General features: G+C 33.6%; 1 protein-coding gene across 2 annotated transcripts; it reads left to right on the forward strand.

Annotated features, from left to right (window-relative positions):
* Window positions 1–211: 211 nt before the first annotated feature.
* On the forward strand, window positions 212–17,271 carry LOC132132623 (dematin-like). Of its 2 annotated transcripts, XM_059545066.1 has the most exons (16): window positions 212–416; window positions 8,968–9,023; window positions 9,375–9,437; window positions 9,619–9,774; window positions 10,071–10,115; window positions 11,578–11,710; window positions 11,788–11,832; window positions 11,978–12,121; window positions 12,436–12,545; window positions 12,761–12,866; window positions 13,337–13,401; window positions 14,253–14,301; window positions 14,506–14,513; window positions 14,795–14,860; window positions 15,171–15,251; window positions 16,132–17,271. In XM_059545066.1, exons 2-16 carry the CDS (start codon window positions 9,015–9,017, stop codon window positions 16,243–16,245), a joined length of 1,194 nt encoding a protein of 397 aa, XP_059401049.1. In that variant the 5' UTR covers window positions 212–416; window positions 8,968–9,014; the 3' UTR covers window positions 16,246–17,271. The 2 variants fall into 2 exon arrangements, 1 of the variants encoding a protein (XP_059401049.1); XR_009429057.1 differs by lacking the exon at window positions 212–416 and adding an exon at window positions 4,710–5,010 and having other exon boundaries at window positions 14,506–15,251; window positions 16,132–16,200.
* Window positions 17,272–17,873: the final 602 nt, after the last annotated feature.

Consider the following 17,873-nt stretch of genomic DNA (forward strand, 5'->3'; position numbering starts at 1 on the left):
AGCTGTTTGGACCATTCTGACGGCACCCATTCACTGCAGATGATCCACTAGTGAATAAGTGATGTAATGCTAAATTTCTCCAAATCTGTTCATTGCTACATTCTGTACACTTATTTTATCTGACTGGTTGTCTTTTTACTGTAAAAAGCTTTAACCCATTTTTTTATTATTATTTTTTTGCCCCACTGTGGTTATGTCTCAAAAACTATATAGACCGCATATGGGATTATGAATGCGTTCCGAGTCAGCTGACGCGGTCTAGGTAGGCAGCTCACTAGTGCTTGAGACACGACCAATGTGTCCCAGGCATATGAACGCGTAATCCACGCAATGATTTTGAGTGTTTAAAAGAGACCTTTGAATTCCTGCATCTCCAGACGGAAAGGACAGAATAACCCGCTGTTTTACAGTCTCAGGTACGATTAGCCCACGCGACATTTTTATTTCTCATCACACAACTGATGCAGTGGAAATGTGCAGGCTATGTTACATTTATAGATGTGTATGGATTCGCGGTCGTCGTTTGCTGTTGTTTGATGTAGGCCACCTGACGTATTGATGGATGTATATGTTTATGTTTTGTCGTAATCGATCATAAGCATCAGTAGGCTACTGGTGGTGGTAGGCTACAGAGGCATCATCATACACTTGTCCTTCTACAGAAGTCTCGCGATCTCTAGTCTAGAGGACAATTATAGCTTTATTTGAAAATGTCAGATTAAAGGCCCGACCAGAATATAAAATGTGTCCTTAGGATACGTAACCTTAAACTAAATCTTAAGACCTTTAAAAAAAGAATGTGTTGTATAGCTATATAGGCCTTCCGTTATCTGCCCTCATTAGGCTAATCATGACTCGAGTCATAATTAACTATTTTTACGCAGTTTGAAATGTATTAGGCTATGATTCAATGACATTTCGCACATAAAAATATTTGTATGATTTATTAGCGAATTGCATTTTACTTGCGCCCTTCTAGTGGCCCGAAATAACACAGAGATAAAAACAGAGTAGGCTAAATAATAATAGAAAAAAAAAAATACGAAAACAGCAACAGTCTCATTGGTGGCACTTCAGACGCGCCCCGAACAGCTGCGCGTCCCCGCTGCTGCTCATAGACATATATCTATGGCTGCTGCTTCAGTGCTTTCCTGTTAAAAGCAACAGGAAACTGCTGCTTCCTTCAGTCATGCAGTTTTTTTCTTTGAAGAACACTTGTTTTGTATGATAAGGGCAAATAAATTAAATACACCATAATAATAAAAAAATGACAATAATAGTCATAATAGTAATAATAAAAAGAATAATTGCATTTACATTTAGTCATTTTGCAGACAATTGCGGGATACATAAAGCGAATTTTCTTAAAGAGGCAAACAGACGTTATAGTTGTATTATTATTATTATTATTATTATTATTATTATAGACTTTTAAAATATAAAAGTTACAAGTGTTTGACTAATACCAGAAGCTCATATTTGTAGAAATATTTATCAAAGGCTTGACTGCAGATGAAAAAAAAAAAAGATCACACTCTCTGAAGTGACAGCATTGATGATGGCAGTGAAAAGACTGTCTCATCATCACAATATACTGTGAGATGTCGCTGAGTTTATTTTGTTTTTCTCACGACAGTCGAGAGTGTGTAGTATGAAACATGAAGATGAGTACTGCATAATGAAACCTTGAAGCAGACTGAACATCTATTTCATATTATAAATCCAGTTAGACAGCAGATGACCTCACCGTCCTGCCTTTCACTTAGATTTGATTTACATGGAAGATCAATATTAAAGTAAAATTTATATTCTATTCTGACATTTTTATTAATTCCTTCCATATTCTTTTTTTATTCAGTTTTGCGTTTTAAGAAAGGACTATTCTATTATATTTTATTCTATTATATTGTATTCCATTCTTTCCTGCTTGCTCTTCTCCCTTCTACTCTATATTCATGTTCTATTTATTCCTGTAATATTTTATTATATTCTTTCATATTGTAGTCTACTCTGTTGTGTTGGGTTTTGTTTTGCAGTTCTTAGGACAGGAATATTCTACCATATTCAATTATTTAAGGTCATTTTGTCCATTTTCAGGACTATTCTATTCTCTACTGTCTGTTTCAGATCTATTTCCTTCTCTTCTTTTCTATCCTATTTTGCCATATTCTATATATTCTTGTCATATAACCAGTTTTCAGGACTATTTTATTCTTTTGTGTCTGGTTTAGATCTCTTCTTCTTTTCTATTTTATTCTGCCAAATTCTTTTCTTTCTACTCATGTTCGATTCCATTATATTTATCAGTTTTTAGGACAGGACCGATTTTTTTCTATTCTGTCATATTTTATTCTTTCCTGTCATATTATATTATATTGCATTGTCCATTTTTAGGACAGGATTATTCTATTCTATGTTATTCTATTCTGCCATATTCTGCCATATTCTATTTCACAATTTTTGGATAGGTCTATTCTTTTCTATTGTATTCTATTCTATTCAGTGTAGATCTGTCCCCTCATGCTCCATTTTATTGTATTTTGTCATAATTTACAAACCCGATTCCAAAAAAGTTGGGACACTGTACAAATTGTGAGTAAAAAAGGAATGGAATAATTTACAAATCTCATAAACTTATATTTTATTCACAATAGAATATAGATAACGTATAAAATGTTGAAAGTGAGACATTTTGAAATGTCATGCCAAATATTGGCTCATTTTGGATTTCATGAGAGCTACACATTCCAAAAATGTTGGGACAGGTAGCAATAAGAGGCCAGAAAAGTTAAATGTACATATAAGGAACAGCTGGAGGACCAATTTGCAACTTATTAGGTCAATTGGCAACATGATTGGGCATAAAAAGAGCCTCTCAGAGTGGCAGTGACTCTCAGAAGTCAAGATGGGCAGAGGATCACCAATTCCCCCAATGCTGCGGCGAAAAATAGTGGAGCAATATCAGAAAGGAGTTTCTCAGAGAAAAATTGCAAAGAGTTTGAACTTATCATCATCTACAGTGCATAATATCCTCCAAAGATTCTGAGAATCTGGAACAATCTCTGTGCGTAAGGGTCAAGGCCAGAAAAACATACTGGATGCCCATGATCTTCGGGCCCTTAGACGGCACTGCATCACATACAAGAATGCTACGATAATGGAAATCACAACATGGGCTCAGGAATACTTCCAGAAAACATTGTCGGTAAACACAATCCACCATGCCATTCACTGTTGCCAGCTAAAACAATATAGGTCAAAAAATAAGCCATATCTAAACATGATATGGAAGCGCAGGTGTTTTCTCTGGGCCGAGCCTCATTTAAAATGATTGGAAAAAAAGTGGAAAACAGTTCTCTGGTCAGACAAATCAAAATTTGAAGTTCTTTTTGGAAAACTGGGACGCCATGTCATCCGGACTAAAGAGGACAAGGACAACCCAAGTTGTTATCAGCGCTCAGTTCAGAAGCCTGCATCTCTGATGGTATGGGGTTGCATGAGTGCGTGTGGCATGGACAGCTTACACATCTGGAAAGGCACCATCAATGCTGAAAGGTATATCCAACTTCTAGAACAACATATGCTCCCATCCAGACGTCGACTCTTTCAGGGAAGACCTTTTCCAACATGACAATGCCAGACCACATACTGCATCAATTACAACATCATGGCTGCATAGAAGGAGGATCCGGGTACTGAAATGGCCAGCCTGCAGTCAAGATCTTTCACCCATAGAAAACATTTGTCACATCATAAAGAGGAAGATGCGACACAGAAGACCTAAGACAGCTGAGCAACTAGAAGCCTGTATTAGACAAGAATGGGACAACATTCCTATTCCTAAACTTGAGCAACTTGTCTCTTCAGTCCCCAGACGTTTGCAGACTGTTATAAAAAGAAGAGGAGATGCCACACAGTGGTAAAAATGGCCTTGTACCAACTTCTTTGAAATGTGTTGATGCCATGAAATTTAAAACCAACTTAGTTTTCCCTTAAAATGATAAATTTTCTCAGTTTAAACTTTTAATATATCATCTATGTTGTATTCTGAATAAAATATTGAAATTTGAAACTTCATTGCATCATTGCACATCATTGCATTCTGTTTTTATTCACAATTTGTACAGTGTCCCAACTTTTTTGGAATCGGGTTTGTATTATTTTCAGTCATATTTTATTCAGTTGTATTCTAGGACAGGACTAGAGTTGTAATAAGACCATTTCTGGCTACTGATGGCCTCCTCATGTCATTGGGATTGCTGTTAAGTGATTCTCTAAGAGTGGGAACTGAGAAGCATTGCAGGCTTAATCAATGGAACACTAATCTGATTGAACAAATCAGTCTCTCCGCTCTTCTGATCTTCTCAAGCTCAAACTAGGCAAGACAATCCAGATCTCTGCTAAACCCCGAGGCTGATGACCTGGATAGCACTACTAGCAGAATAAAGCTCAGACTGGAATAAAGAAACATGGCTGTCCGACCGCGTGCAGCACATCAGAAGTGATGGGGAGGAGTTAGGAAGAGCTTGTTTTCTAGGCTGCGATGTGCACATGGCCATTGTTCTATCATGAAAGATCTTCAAGAGGAGGGCTTCCTCCGGCTGTTTATGTCAAGCTCCCCAGCTCCTCAACCCTTCACATCACTCTCCCAGTGGAGCAGCAAAGCCCCACAGAGGTAATAGATCCTGTATCCATCAGCGGTGCTTGGAGAATTCTCTTCAGACGGAGCAGAGCGTTGCCCTGGTGATGCAACCGCCGAGTCTGATTGGGCGTTGGCTGCTCTTGGTCTGCTGAGATAAGTGCATTTCAGTTTGGGTGGAGAGAGAAGTGGGTGGGGTCTTCAAGGCAGCGTGTAGAGAGAGAGATGAAGAGGACTGGGGAGAACGAAAGTGGGATGACAGGAAGTCTGGATCTCTCAGCGTAGGTTTTCATCTTCATCACAGAACTGGGGCTGAGGTATTGTGGCTTGTTTTGCCTTCAAAGTGACGGTTTCCGTTCAAACTGATTGAGGTTGGTTCTGTGATCCCTTCCTTCATTTTAGTTTTGTTAGATTTTTTATGTTTTTGTGACGTTATGGATTCTTGGTGCTTGGTCCTGTGCAGTTTATGACGTAAATAAGTAATATAATTATTATTCACTTAATTTTATTTAGTTGTATCATGACATGAACTTATCACTGGCTTCTTCTGTTTACTACAGTAAACCAAACCAAACCCAATTATTATTTATATTCAGATTTAGATCTGGTTCTTTTCCATTTAAAAGGCGACTGATTTCACAGAAAATACGATTTTAACTCTCGAACATTGGTTAAAAAAACATACTTATGTGATTATGTTGTGCTAGGAAGTGTGTCGTGATGGTGCTAGAAGGTGGTCTTTTTGCCTCAATATAAAATATTTCTACAATTTTGAATGTCCAAACAAAAAAAACAATAATTTTCTCATCAGTGTTTTTGTCTTTTCTTTCACTAAAAATCCACCTAAAACGAGAGAAATTTACTTGAGAAGCAAAACTGTGTCCGTTATTTAGTTTTGAGGCACAAATACTGATTAAGAAAATGATTTATTTGCAGTGAATAAGAATCATATTTCCTGACTGCTTACTCATGCAAGCTAAAACTCCCTGTCTGATGGGAGATAAGGGCTTTCTCTGGATCTCATGGGTGCGCTGCCTTGCTTCCTTATTAACACACACTGTTTTCTCTAATGCCAGCAACAGGTCCATTAATACACACTATGCTGTCTTTAACAGAGTGAAGTTCATAGTAATAGTAGATCATAAGTTTCTATCTGGTTTCTCAGCATGTTTTGAGTAGCAGCATCACACCAGATTGTTAAAGTCTGATTGCAAAGGCAATTTAGTTAATAGTAATTGAATTGAAAAATGTAATAGGTGTTTGAACATTGAACATTCAACATTCAACATGAAATCTCTATATAGGAAACAAGATTAAATGAATGTATGTCATGTAATTATTTCAATGCTATATTGTCTTCTCAGTGTGTGAATGAACAGTAAATCAAACTTTATTTGAGCCTGTTGCTCAGGGCCTCTTCTTAGCCAGACTAAACTTGAATTACAGACAGTCGCTTGATGCACATGGGTCCCTTCATCTTAAATGACAGGCCATGTATTTTGTGCTCTGAGTGATCAGTCACGTCAGTAAGGATATGCCAGAGTGAACCTGACCTGAGCTGATTGCTAACCCTCCAAACCAGCAGAGACATCCAGCTATGGCTGAGGTCAGGTCAGGATGGGAAAGATGCAGGAAGGGAAACCAGTAGTGAAAGGTTTGGTGCTTCAATATATTTCTCTCACTGCCTTTTGTGTCTAAGCTTTGTTGAAAGGAAAACATAGGTTTTTTGTCTTTAGAATAGTCACACACAAAAGGAAGTTTTAATATGACAGTGTTTATGTTGTAAAATTAATAAAATCTTCCATTTCAGCTGTAATGGAGCTCTACAGAAGATCAAATATCTCAAATATTTGGATTTAATATTAAAATAACACTACACAGAAACTCATGGAGATCAACTTAAAAATGGCTTTACTTATAGTTGTCTCTGCATGTTAAACTGAGCTTTTTTTATCTTACTTTATAATTAGAAACTGTATTACAGTATTTGTGAAAATATTTTTATTTTTATTTAGTTTTTAGAAATTAGAATTTTAGTACAGTATTGAGAATTTGAGTGTAATTGTGTGTAATTGTCATGGAAATAGTGTAACAAATAATAATAAATAAATAAAAACTATCATACAATAGTTTTATTTATTTAATGCAAAATAGAATTTCTTTTTTTCTTCTTTTTTATTTGGTTTTAAGATGAAATATGGCCCCGACATTTCTTTTTGAGATTTATAGATTCAATGCTTTTCCCTTGACATTTTGCCTCTTTTCCCCTGAAGCAAGGCACAAAGCTGAACGAAAGCCTCTCACATTACCCCGAGTGAACTTCAGCCAGTCAAAAAGCTGTTTTTGCAAAAAGAGCATCCTTGGTGACTATTTTAAATGCAAAGAAAATGGATTCAAAGCGCCTTGAGGCTTGTACCCTGCTCAGAGTGTGCTACTTATGCTCTTGTCATAAAATATTTAAGGCTCATAATAATATGAAATTGAAATTAAAGCTAATTAGCACATTAACCATTGCCAACCCAAAACCGTTTGCAATGATTGTAACTCTCTGATGTTTTCTGATGCTTGAACCTGATAAAAGCTGTGGTCAATTCTCAAATCTCTGCTCATGGTGAAATTGGGAGAGCTGTTATGATGTCACTTCCCCTCCCCCACACTAACAGGATACTGTCCTTTCGAATAATGAATTCTCATTTCATAAAGACACGAGTCCACTGATCCTCTTAGTGGAGATCAGACGATTGGTGTAACTGCTCTCCTTCGTATTTATTCATACAGATAGCAGCTTTTAAAGTCAATTCTTTCAATACTTTAAACAAAAACATTCTATTGATTGAAATATGAATAGATACTACAATATTATATATAAATAATACTAAAATAACACTGCATAGGGTTGCAGTTCTTGGGGATCAATTTACAAATGGCTTTACTTATAGTTGTCTCTGCATATTAAACTGCGCTAGGAGAAAGGATTTTAACACAAAAATTACATGTGTCAACTTTAAAAGGAATTTTATGGAACATTTCTTCCATGAAACGGATGATATGCATCTCTGAATCCAGTGGGATAGAAGCTATGTGTGGAATAACCCGGTTATGTATGTATGGTGTGGTGAGCGCTGAATGTGTGTGATATCGCTGGGTGTGTTGAACACTCTCAGTGGGAAGCTAATTAAATGCATCGCCTCAGAATGAATTTGACTATAAAATGAACAAACTATAAAATATTTTCTATAAAAACGTTAATGTCCTGGCAGTGACAAATGGCTTGTTTTAAATTTTATTTAATTACATTAATGTTATACATTAAGATTTAGGCTACAATAAATATTTTAACTGCTAAGCACCTTATTGTTTAAAGTGTTTGTAAACCAAATGTTATTACACTTTTGTTCATATACCAGTAGGCCTACATTTAAATGAAAAAAAGTGCACAATACACTACTTTTAAATGCATTATTTGTTTTGTCCATAATGCAATTAATCACGATTAATATATATATTATATTTATAATATATATATATATATATTTTCTGAGGTAAGAGACTTTTTATTTTGTAACAAGATACCAAAATAACATCAAATATTGACCCAGACATTAAACCTGACAACATCTCGTCTGACTGCAGATACGGAATTGGGACAGCACTTTATCCTTAGGCACTCTTTCCTTAAACTGCATCTGACAGAAATGTCAATGTCAATGAAATGTCTTTCAAAAAAAATAAAATAAAAGTTTTGTATCAGAAAAACATTCCGAATTAAATTTTTTGTTGTTGTTTATGTTTCTTTAGCTGTACACTCCACTCAGAATGGTCTTGTGACCCACCATTTGAAATACTGAATTAGAAAAAAGTTCTTTTAAATTCTAATAATATTTCACGATATTACAATTTTACTGTATTTTTGGTTTAATAAATGTGAGAACTGAAAGAAGAGACTTTTTCAAAAACAAACAAAAAAGTCTTATTAATCTTATTCCCATATCAAAGGCTAGTATACTTAATAATAATAATAATAATAATACCTTTCTTAACATTCTAATAAATACAAATAAATGTAATTCAAAAGATACTCTCTGAAATAAATTCTAATGTCTGACACATTTTTGTTTCTCAAATCTTTTTTAATCATTAAAAAAAATACACTTTTACTGGAAAATTAGATTCAAATACTGTTTAACAAAATTAGTTTGCCTTAAAACCACTTTAGCATTTTCATTTAGCATGTCTGCATATCCCGCTAATAATTAATTATTTACAATACCCAACATTATTTATTTCTATTTGAATTAATGTTTGGCCTTTTGTGCTTTTTTTTGCAGATCTGTGCTGGAAGAACAAAGAATTGTTTTTATAATTAACTTCAGTCATGCAAAAGGTAATGTATGTGGATGCTACCATGCTTGGCAATATGTATAAATTAGTCCATTTAATCTTAAAGCCGATTTTTGGCAAAAAAAACAAAAAAAATCTCCTATAGCTTTTTCTCCTATATGGATACTAATCTCTATACTGTCTTGCAGTCAAAGTAAACCAGTTAAACATTTCTCAGATCTGCAGTGAGTTTTTTCACATAGTGAGAATGGAAAGGGGGCGTGGCTGAGTGACACACATCATCAGTTTGATTGATGAAATTATTTATAGACCTTATTTCTCATTAACAACTTGTCACTGGATAGGAGCAGTTAAAGATGACCTCTGACCTTTTTGCTCCGCTCTCCCGCCACAGGCAGGGACGGCCCCGTCCTCCCGGGGTCCAAGTGCTCCTGGGTCCCCAGCCACCTCTATTGTGGTAAGTAAAATTCACTTGAATACTTTCAGTTTCACAGATAACACATGCGTTCGTTCTGTTATCTGCCATGAAGCACATGCTCGATATCCCTGTTCCTAGGAACCCTGTGAGCCATTTCAGAGGACAAGAGTTTCTTTCACCCCAAACTAAACTCAGCCTCTTTCTTTCTACCTCTCCAAAGGCACGAATGGACAATCAGGTCATTGGATATAAAGACTTGGCCGCCATTCCCAAAGACAAAGCCATTCTTGAGGTGGAACGGCCAGATCTGATGGTGTACGAGCCACATTTCAATATCTCAGCCCTGGATCGTATAGGTCTTTCCAGAAGCAGAGAGGTCAGTAAAGAAATAGTGTCTCTTTAGACCCAGTCGTTGTTTCATTGTAGCATCGGAAAGCATTTTTACATCTTCCACTTAAAGTGGAATCGGTGTATGTGTTTTGATGAGCAGGAAGCTGAATATAATGGTGAGATGTAACTTTAAAAGTCAAACTTAAGTTTATTAGTCAAGCTTTGTTATGCATGGGAAATCATTAGTGTTTAAAAGTCAGACAAAGGCATTGAATGTCAGGCGTTGATGACGATGCATTGTGTGTGTGTTTGTGTTCTGTTTTCTCTCCTTGTCTCCTCCAGAGATCAATGTCCCCTCATTCTGTCTCGCCCCCTCCGTCCCCTGAGGTGAGACTTCACTCCTCTGTCGATCAGGACTTACACTAGTCACCGATCAACTACTTGCATTTATCTTCCTGCACACTTCCAATGTGATTGTTTTACTGAGCCCCTCAGTTAATGAAGGATGAAGCCACTGTAAATGACTTTCACTTTCAGTTTTGTATTTGAACTATGTTTGCCAAAGCAAATATGAAAACGGTGTCTTTAGTTATGTTTAATTCATGTTAATAATTGAATTTGTAATAGTTTAATACTTAACATTTATATTGTCTATTTCTCAGTCATCGGCCATAATATAAAAATAATTAGCATAATATTGTTATATTGTAGTATTCTGTTTTTTTAAGTATTGAATCAATACTATTAATCATTAACATTTAGTAATTATAAGATTTTAATTATAGTCTTTCTCCACTGATTATATGATTAATTTGTGTAGTTATTATTATTATTATTATTATTATTATTATTATTATTATTATTAATTATAATACTATAGTATTCAAATATTATTGTAATATTGAATATAAATTAATATTATTATAATTTAATTATTTAATTTTAATGCATTTAATTCACATTATTAAGTTGCTGTCATATAAATCAACTATTATTTAGCAAATCTCAAAGGGAATACCCACTTATTATCCATATTATTATATATTTTTATTATATATTGATTCTTAGTATTTAATTAAAAAATATATATATATACTGAATTGTAATGCAGGCCACTATCAGACATATCAGTATTATCAGCCAGAGGTTTAATAGCATTATTATTATTATTATTTTTATTCTAATTAATATAATTTTTTATTGTGGTATGTGTTTTTATATTGAATACAAATCTGATAAATCTACTATTAATTATTAGCACTATTAATATTTCAGTATTTCTACATTTGAATATTTTAAATGTAGTCTTTCTTGAATGATTCATATTATCAATTTGTATTAATTATAACACTTTTGATTTTAATAGTATATTGTAGAATTATAATGTTGTAACACTGAATATAGATCAATAATATTAATTATTACAGTTAAGAATTATTTAATTTAATATTAAAATATTCTATTTAATATTCTATTTTATTATTTTATATTTAATAATAATATATATATTTTTTATTATTATGTGGTAACACTTTATCCTTGTTACACGTTTCATGTACTTACTATTATAATAACAATTAATGATGCATAATTACATGCAAGTAACCCTTAGCCAAACCCAAGTCCTAACCCTAACCATATAGCAAGTACTGTACATGTAGTTAATTAATATTACTCATTACTTAAATGAATAATTACACTGAAACAAGGACACCTTAAATGTAACTGTTAACATGCTAAGTGCTTATGTCCACTCTTATGATCGGGATTGAAACATGAAGTTATGTTAACATAAACAAGTCCTTCAATGACTAGAATTCCAGAATGACGCAATTCCCCGTTTCTTCAGATATTTGCCTCAAAAGAGTCAAAGGAGTGGTCAGAGCAGGGCTCTCCAGGAGGCTCCAACATGGGCTCCACGGTGCAGCTCCGCAAAATCAGCCTCACCTCCAAAGGCCCCATGCAGCACTTCCACAGGCCGGGTACGATTTTATATCACAACGGCATTCTTCATAATAATTCAAATGTGTGTGTAACTGTACATGCATTTATGTTTCAGACAGTGGCACCAACATCTATAAGAAGCCACCCATTTACAAACATGGTACTTGTTCTTTTATCATTTATATTTTTTAGTTCGATCATATACAGATCACCACACTTTCAAATAAGAATATTGGTTTTCTGGGGTGTATGAAAAAAAGATGAACTGGTCCCATTATGCTGGTTTATCTTGTCTCTGTCCTCAGACGGACAGACGGGACTGTCTCATAGTAAACATGATGTGATCATTGAGTCCTCCAAGTTCCCAGCAGCCCAACCGCCGGATCCCAACCAACCTTCAAAGATAGAGACCGAGTACTGGCCATGTCCACCCTCTCTAGCCACTATGGGTAAATACTCCCCAGCTTCAGATTTCTCTAGCCCCTCCCACAATGACATTTTATTGGTCCAATCTCTCACTCCATATCTGTATATTAAAGGTGAAATCACCAGAAGTGTGTTATTAACTTCATGTTATCGTGGTACATGCAAGTATTTTTGTTTTGTTTTCCTAAAATGCTCAAGGAAAATCGTGTGAAAGTGAACCTTTGGACACTTTATTAGGCTGCAGTGTTTAAGGAAACATCAGCATGACAGTATATGAAATATTATTCATTGGTACTCACACATATACTATTTTACAACCCCTGTCGATTGCTCACAGAGATCGAGTGGCAGAAGAAGGCAGCCAAACAGGGAAAAGCAATCGAGGACGATGAGTTTGAGGACCTGACAGAAGATGCAAAGAGACTCCAGGAACAGGAACTTCACAAGGTGAAAAAAGCAGGACTCACTGCATCACATCAATACTGTTAGGATTAATATTTCTGGAGATTGCCTACAATAAATCAGATGCTGGGCTGGGAATATATTCTTTAAGGCTAGATGATTGAGTGTTTTTTTTTCAGGCCATTAAATTGAAGAGAGTGCTGGAAGCATACGCATGCACAACATGAGGCCAGCGCTTAATGGAGCTGTTTGTTTTTCAGATACAGTCCAACTTGGGCAAACTGATCCTGAAGGAGGAGATTGAGAAATCAGTGCACATTCGCAGAAAAACACGTTCCCTGCCAGATGGGACAAACATACATTTGGGTATGTCACGTCTGTTTTAGTCTTAGTGCACTTCAACATAAAATAAGTGCTCTAAGTTGCTTCACCTATTGAAATTTTAAAGATTTGAAGATTTTATATCTAAGTTTACATATAAATATTAATGTTTCTTTATTGGCAGTTATGGTTCCATGAAGGACCTTTAACATCCATGAAAACTTTTCATAGCAAAAAAAAAAAAAGCCCCTTCAGGTGTTTTGTTGTTTTTGTTTTCCTGTTTTCCAACAGAAAGGTTGGTTTGGGAAATCAATCCAAAACAAGAGTGTATACAAACTGCAGTTTGCCTTTATACATTACAATGAATTTGTATTGTGCATCTCATATCATTCCTACCAGCAAGTCACAGAAGACACCTAGTGTTCAAATGATGAGTTGTGTTTGTGTGAATAGAAAGTCTGTTGAGAAATGTCTATTTTGCCTATAATTAAATATTTAATCTGCATTCATTGCAGGATCATCAGCCAGTGCTACTAAATCTGCCTCTTTACCTCCTTGCAGTCGAACAGGTCTCACAAGGGTAAGAGAAAATCATCTACAAAGGCATAATATTATACATTTTAATCATAATTTGAGTTTGCATATAATGTTTATCTTTTTTACATTTAAATATAACATTCATAAATACTCAAAGATTGTTAATATTAAATATGAATACTTATAATAATAATTATTATTATATTTCATTATTTGTTAATAAAATATAGTCTTTATATATATATATATATATATATATATATATATATATATATATATATATATATATATATATATATATATATATATATATATATATATAATACTAATTATTATCAAATGTAATATTTAAAATGTCGTTTTTTTAATTAGTTGTAATAATTACATTACATTTTTCTTAACTGATTAATATTATAATATTTCAAAAGAAAATTAATAATAATATAAATTATTAACATTATTCATTGCAGTAATTAAAATGTACACTTTGTTTACTGATAAGCATAATTTTATTATTTGTAAAATTAAATATGATTATTAATTCATAATATTAATTATTAACATTATTAATTTTAATAATAAACAGAGCCTTTCTTTACTGATTACGATCTTTTTAACTTGAAATATTAAATAGTGGTGTTCCAGCGGATGATGATGGTGTTGGAAAAGGAGAACTAGTCTCTTGGCTTATATGGACATTTTTCTTTAGAAATCCTCGTTTTGTACTTCTAATTCGTGAGCGGTGTTTTGTTTTGCTCTCTCTTCTCCGCTTGCGTGTTTGTCACTTCTCACCGGAGCTTACGCTACGCCTTTTGGGTGAACTGTCTCTTTAAGACGTTCCTATAACTCTTTTGAGTCTCTAATGAGAGTAATCGTTTGTCTTCGTGCATTTAGCTCCAGTCTGCAGACTTCACCTCCACAGACAATGAAAAAGCAAAAACAGGTAGGGTCAAAAATGTTAATATACACAAGCAGGGTATTAAAATTCTCATTATTACATAACATTTTCTGCTTTAATTTAAATGATCTGCATAACAATTTGAGTGAGAATTTAAAATATGAGAAAATATTTGATTAAATGACTTCTAAAATTACTGTATTTTTCTAAATATTACCAATCATCTTTTTCTCTTTCTACGTTCCACAGGTGTACAGGTAAAATGGCTTTTGTTTATTGGACTTCGCAAGCATGGCTTTTTCTAATATGCCAGCAGCAGCAGCTAATAAGCTCTGACACAGAAACCACATCCTTTTCCTGCTACTAATGTATCTTTACCCTGAAATTAGCCTTCAGACTCATTTGATCTCCACACACTGTTTGCACACTTAACAATGAGTCGAATGAGGCTGATTCATTATTGTGGATGTAGTGAGTCTCATATTGATCTCCTTTGTCCCGGGGGGTATTTTTCGGGGCTGGGGTGGCGTCTTCATAGAATGGCGATACACAGAGTGGGAGAATGGACAGAGGAAGCTCTCTTCCTAGTATTCTGGAACAGAAGGTGAGGAAGATCTTACGAGACCCTCCAAAGTTTTCATGCTCTGCATCTCTCTTCTAACCCCATGCCATACATTCACTCGCTCGTATCCATGTTGCTTCTAAGCCTCGCATCCATTGAATGCAAAATTCAGTACGGCAGTGTCACTGGAGACGATATCAAAGTGAAAACTTTGGAGGTTGTATTTGTAGTAAACATTCTCCCTTGAGCAAGCTGTTAATATGTGACGGCCTGTTTACTGTGTCCAATCAAAAAGGCTGAGTATCGCATATTTAATACTAACAAAATGTTATGAAATCTCAATTCTCTTCAGATATATCCATATGAAATGCTGGTTGTGACCCACAGAGGGCGCAGTAAACTTCCTCCAGGTGTTGACAGGACCAGATTAGAGGTACATCACAAAAATAAAAAAAATATTATTTATTTTTTTATTTTTATTTTTTTGAAAGAAAGAAAATATTAAAATGTTTAACTAACCATTTTGAGTTCAAAATATTTAGCAATTATTATTAGCATGCTTATAATAGCATTAGCATTATTATTATTATTACATGTAATAATGTTTATTTATCTGTTTGTTTGTTTGCTTTGTATTTGTGATGGGGTGTTTGGAAGACATAATAATAATAATAATAATAACATTCAAAATTATTGGATATATTAATTGAATGTATAAACTAAACTTGCTTACTACCTTGCTTTATTTATTCATTCATTTAGTTCTGATTAGATGTTTGGGGAAAATAGTAAAAATTATTAAAACTATATATTAAAACATTTTCTGAAAATGCATAAATATTGAATACGTTTTCATATTTTTTGAATTTATAAAAACTATTTTTTTTTAAAGTTCATTATTATTATTATTTTTATTATTATTATTTCCAAACACTCCTACAACAAACAAATAAATAAGTATTTAAAAATGTTTTATAAATTGTAATATTTTCAAATAGTTTATTATTATTATTGTTTTTTCCAAACACTCCTATAACAAATAAATAAACAAGTATATATATATATATATATATATATATATATATATATATATATATATATATATATATATATATATATATATATATATATATATATATTAATAAATGTAAAGATTTTTAAATAGTTAATTATAATTAATATATTTTTCCAGACAGGAAGTGTAGTTGGGGATGTTTTCCCCCGTCCTCTATAAGATTTTGTCTTTGACCGCACATATAAACTGACTGATTGTTTGTCTTGTGTTTTTTTTATATTTATTTTTTTATAAAAAGCGGCATCTGTCTCCAGAGGAATTCCAGAGTTTATTCGGAATGTCCATCGCAGAATTTGATTGTCTGTCACTATGGAAACGGAACGAACTGAAGAAGAAAGTGTCCCTTTTCTAACATTTGGACATTTGGACTTGGACCCTGAACCCCTCGCCCTCCAGAGACGCCAGTAATATTCACTCGAATCTAACACGGATGCTATGCAGACATTTGAAGATGAGTAAGGAAGATGTTATTTCACTCACACATACAGCAGTCTCTGTGCATCTCTGGTGTACATAATAAAGACAGGATGACGGTTCTCGCATCCCTTAGTCGCTAAACATGTGAAAAATCGGATTATTAGTAACGGAATATCGATTTCATAAACTGCTCCAGCCGTTTCTTTACGCCTTAGGTCTATTTCAAATTCTTGAAGTGCCCAGAGATGTTTATAATAATATATATATTTACACAAAGTTATCGTAAACATCACCTTTTTTTATTGTCATCTCTATTACACTATAAACTTAATTTATTGTATCCCAAAAACATATGGCACTGTACATATATCATGTTATTTTTATTTATTCTAGGTGTTGATATGTTAAAGTTCAGTTTTAATAATCACTAAATGAACATTTCTAACATCTAGCAAAAATGAAATGTTCATCATCATTCATTAAAAAATGCATGGACACTAACTCCATCCATAACTATTTTATTCAGTTTTACAGATAAAAGCACTGCAATGTTTGACTTCTATTCGTGCTAATAGCAACAGTGTTATATTGTGGACTTATATGAAATATCTATAGCTCAGGCTTGCTGGTAAGCTCTGGCGGTTCTTCGGTTCTCGTACACTGTTGGTGCTTCTTACAGTAGGTTGTAATTACTGGACAACAATAGAAGTTTCACACAAAGCCACTTCATTTACTTGGATTTCAGGTGTCTTTTGTCGATGCATACTTGTGTTTTTACTGCCTTTAGTAGTTGGTCTCCATTGCGGTGTCTTTTAAAACGGCATAGGTGTTATCAAATCATGCATTGCACGCTTACAATGGAGACTGTCCAACGATTATGTGTCTGTTCATAGTTCTGTGTTTCATCACCGTTTTTAGTAACATGGTGTAATGTTGAAAAAATAAAAGCTTCATGTTAGAATTTGTGTCAAGGAAACATTTGTTAGGTCAGTTCACTGAAGAAAAAAAAAGATATGTTGCATTTGTATTATAATCTGCTAACTACACACATGCATTGTTTTTTTGTAATTGTTTTTTTTTAAATATGAGGTTTGTAAGACTTTTTAAATGCTCACCAAGGCTGCATTTATTTAATAAAAAATGCAGTAAAAATAGTAATATTGTGAAATAGTATTACAGTTTAAATTATTATTTTTTCTATAAGAATTTATGTGACCCTGAACCACAAAACCAGTCTTAAGTTGCTGGGGTATTATTATATTTTTGTGGAAACTGTGATGCTTTTTTTCAGGATCCTTTGATGAGTAAAAAAAGTTGAAAGGAACAGCATTAATTTGAAATAGGAATGTTTTGTAACATTATAAATGTCTTTACTGTAATTTTTTATCAATTCAAAGCATCCTTTCTGAATAAAAGTATTAATTAAAAATAAAATTAAAAGATTAAATTTAAAAAAAAAAAAAACTTTAAACGGTAGTGTACATTTACACAGTACATTGTAAATGTCAGCACTTACAATAATTTACCAATCTGGTCTTTTTAGCATTGTTAAGATAGTGCCCA

This window comes from Carassius carassius, chromosome 49, assembly GCF_963082965.1.
Source record: "Carassius carassius chromosome 49, fCarCar2.1, whole genome shotgun sequence".
NCBI classification, from domain to species: Eukaryota; Metazoa; Chordata; class Actinopteri; order Cypriniformes; family Cyprinidae; genus Carassius; species Carassius carassius.

Coding starts and splice junctions, on each gene's coding strand:
- LOC132132623 (XM_059545066.1), top strand. Junction 10,116..11,577: donor CGCCCCCTCCGTCCCCTGAG/GTGAGACTTCAC, acceptor CCGTTTCTTCAG/ATATTTGCCTCAAAAGAGTC. Junction 12,122..12,435: donor ACCCTCTCTAGCCACTATGG/GTAAATACTCCC, acceptor GATTGCTCACAG/AGATCGAGTGGCAGAAGAAG.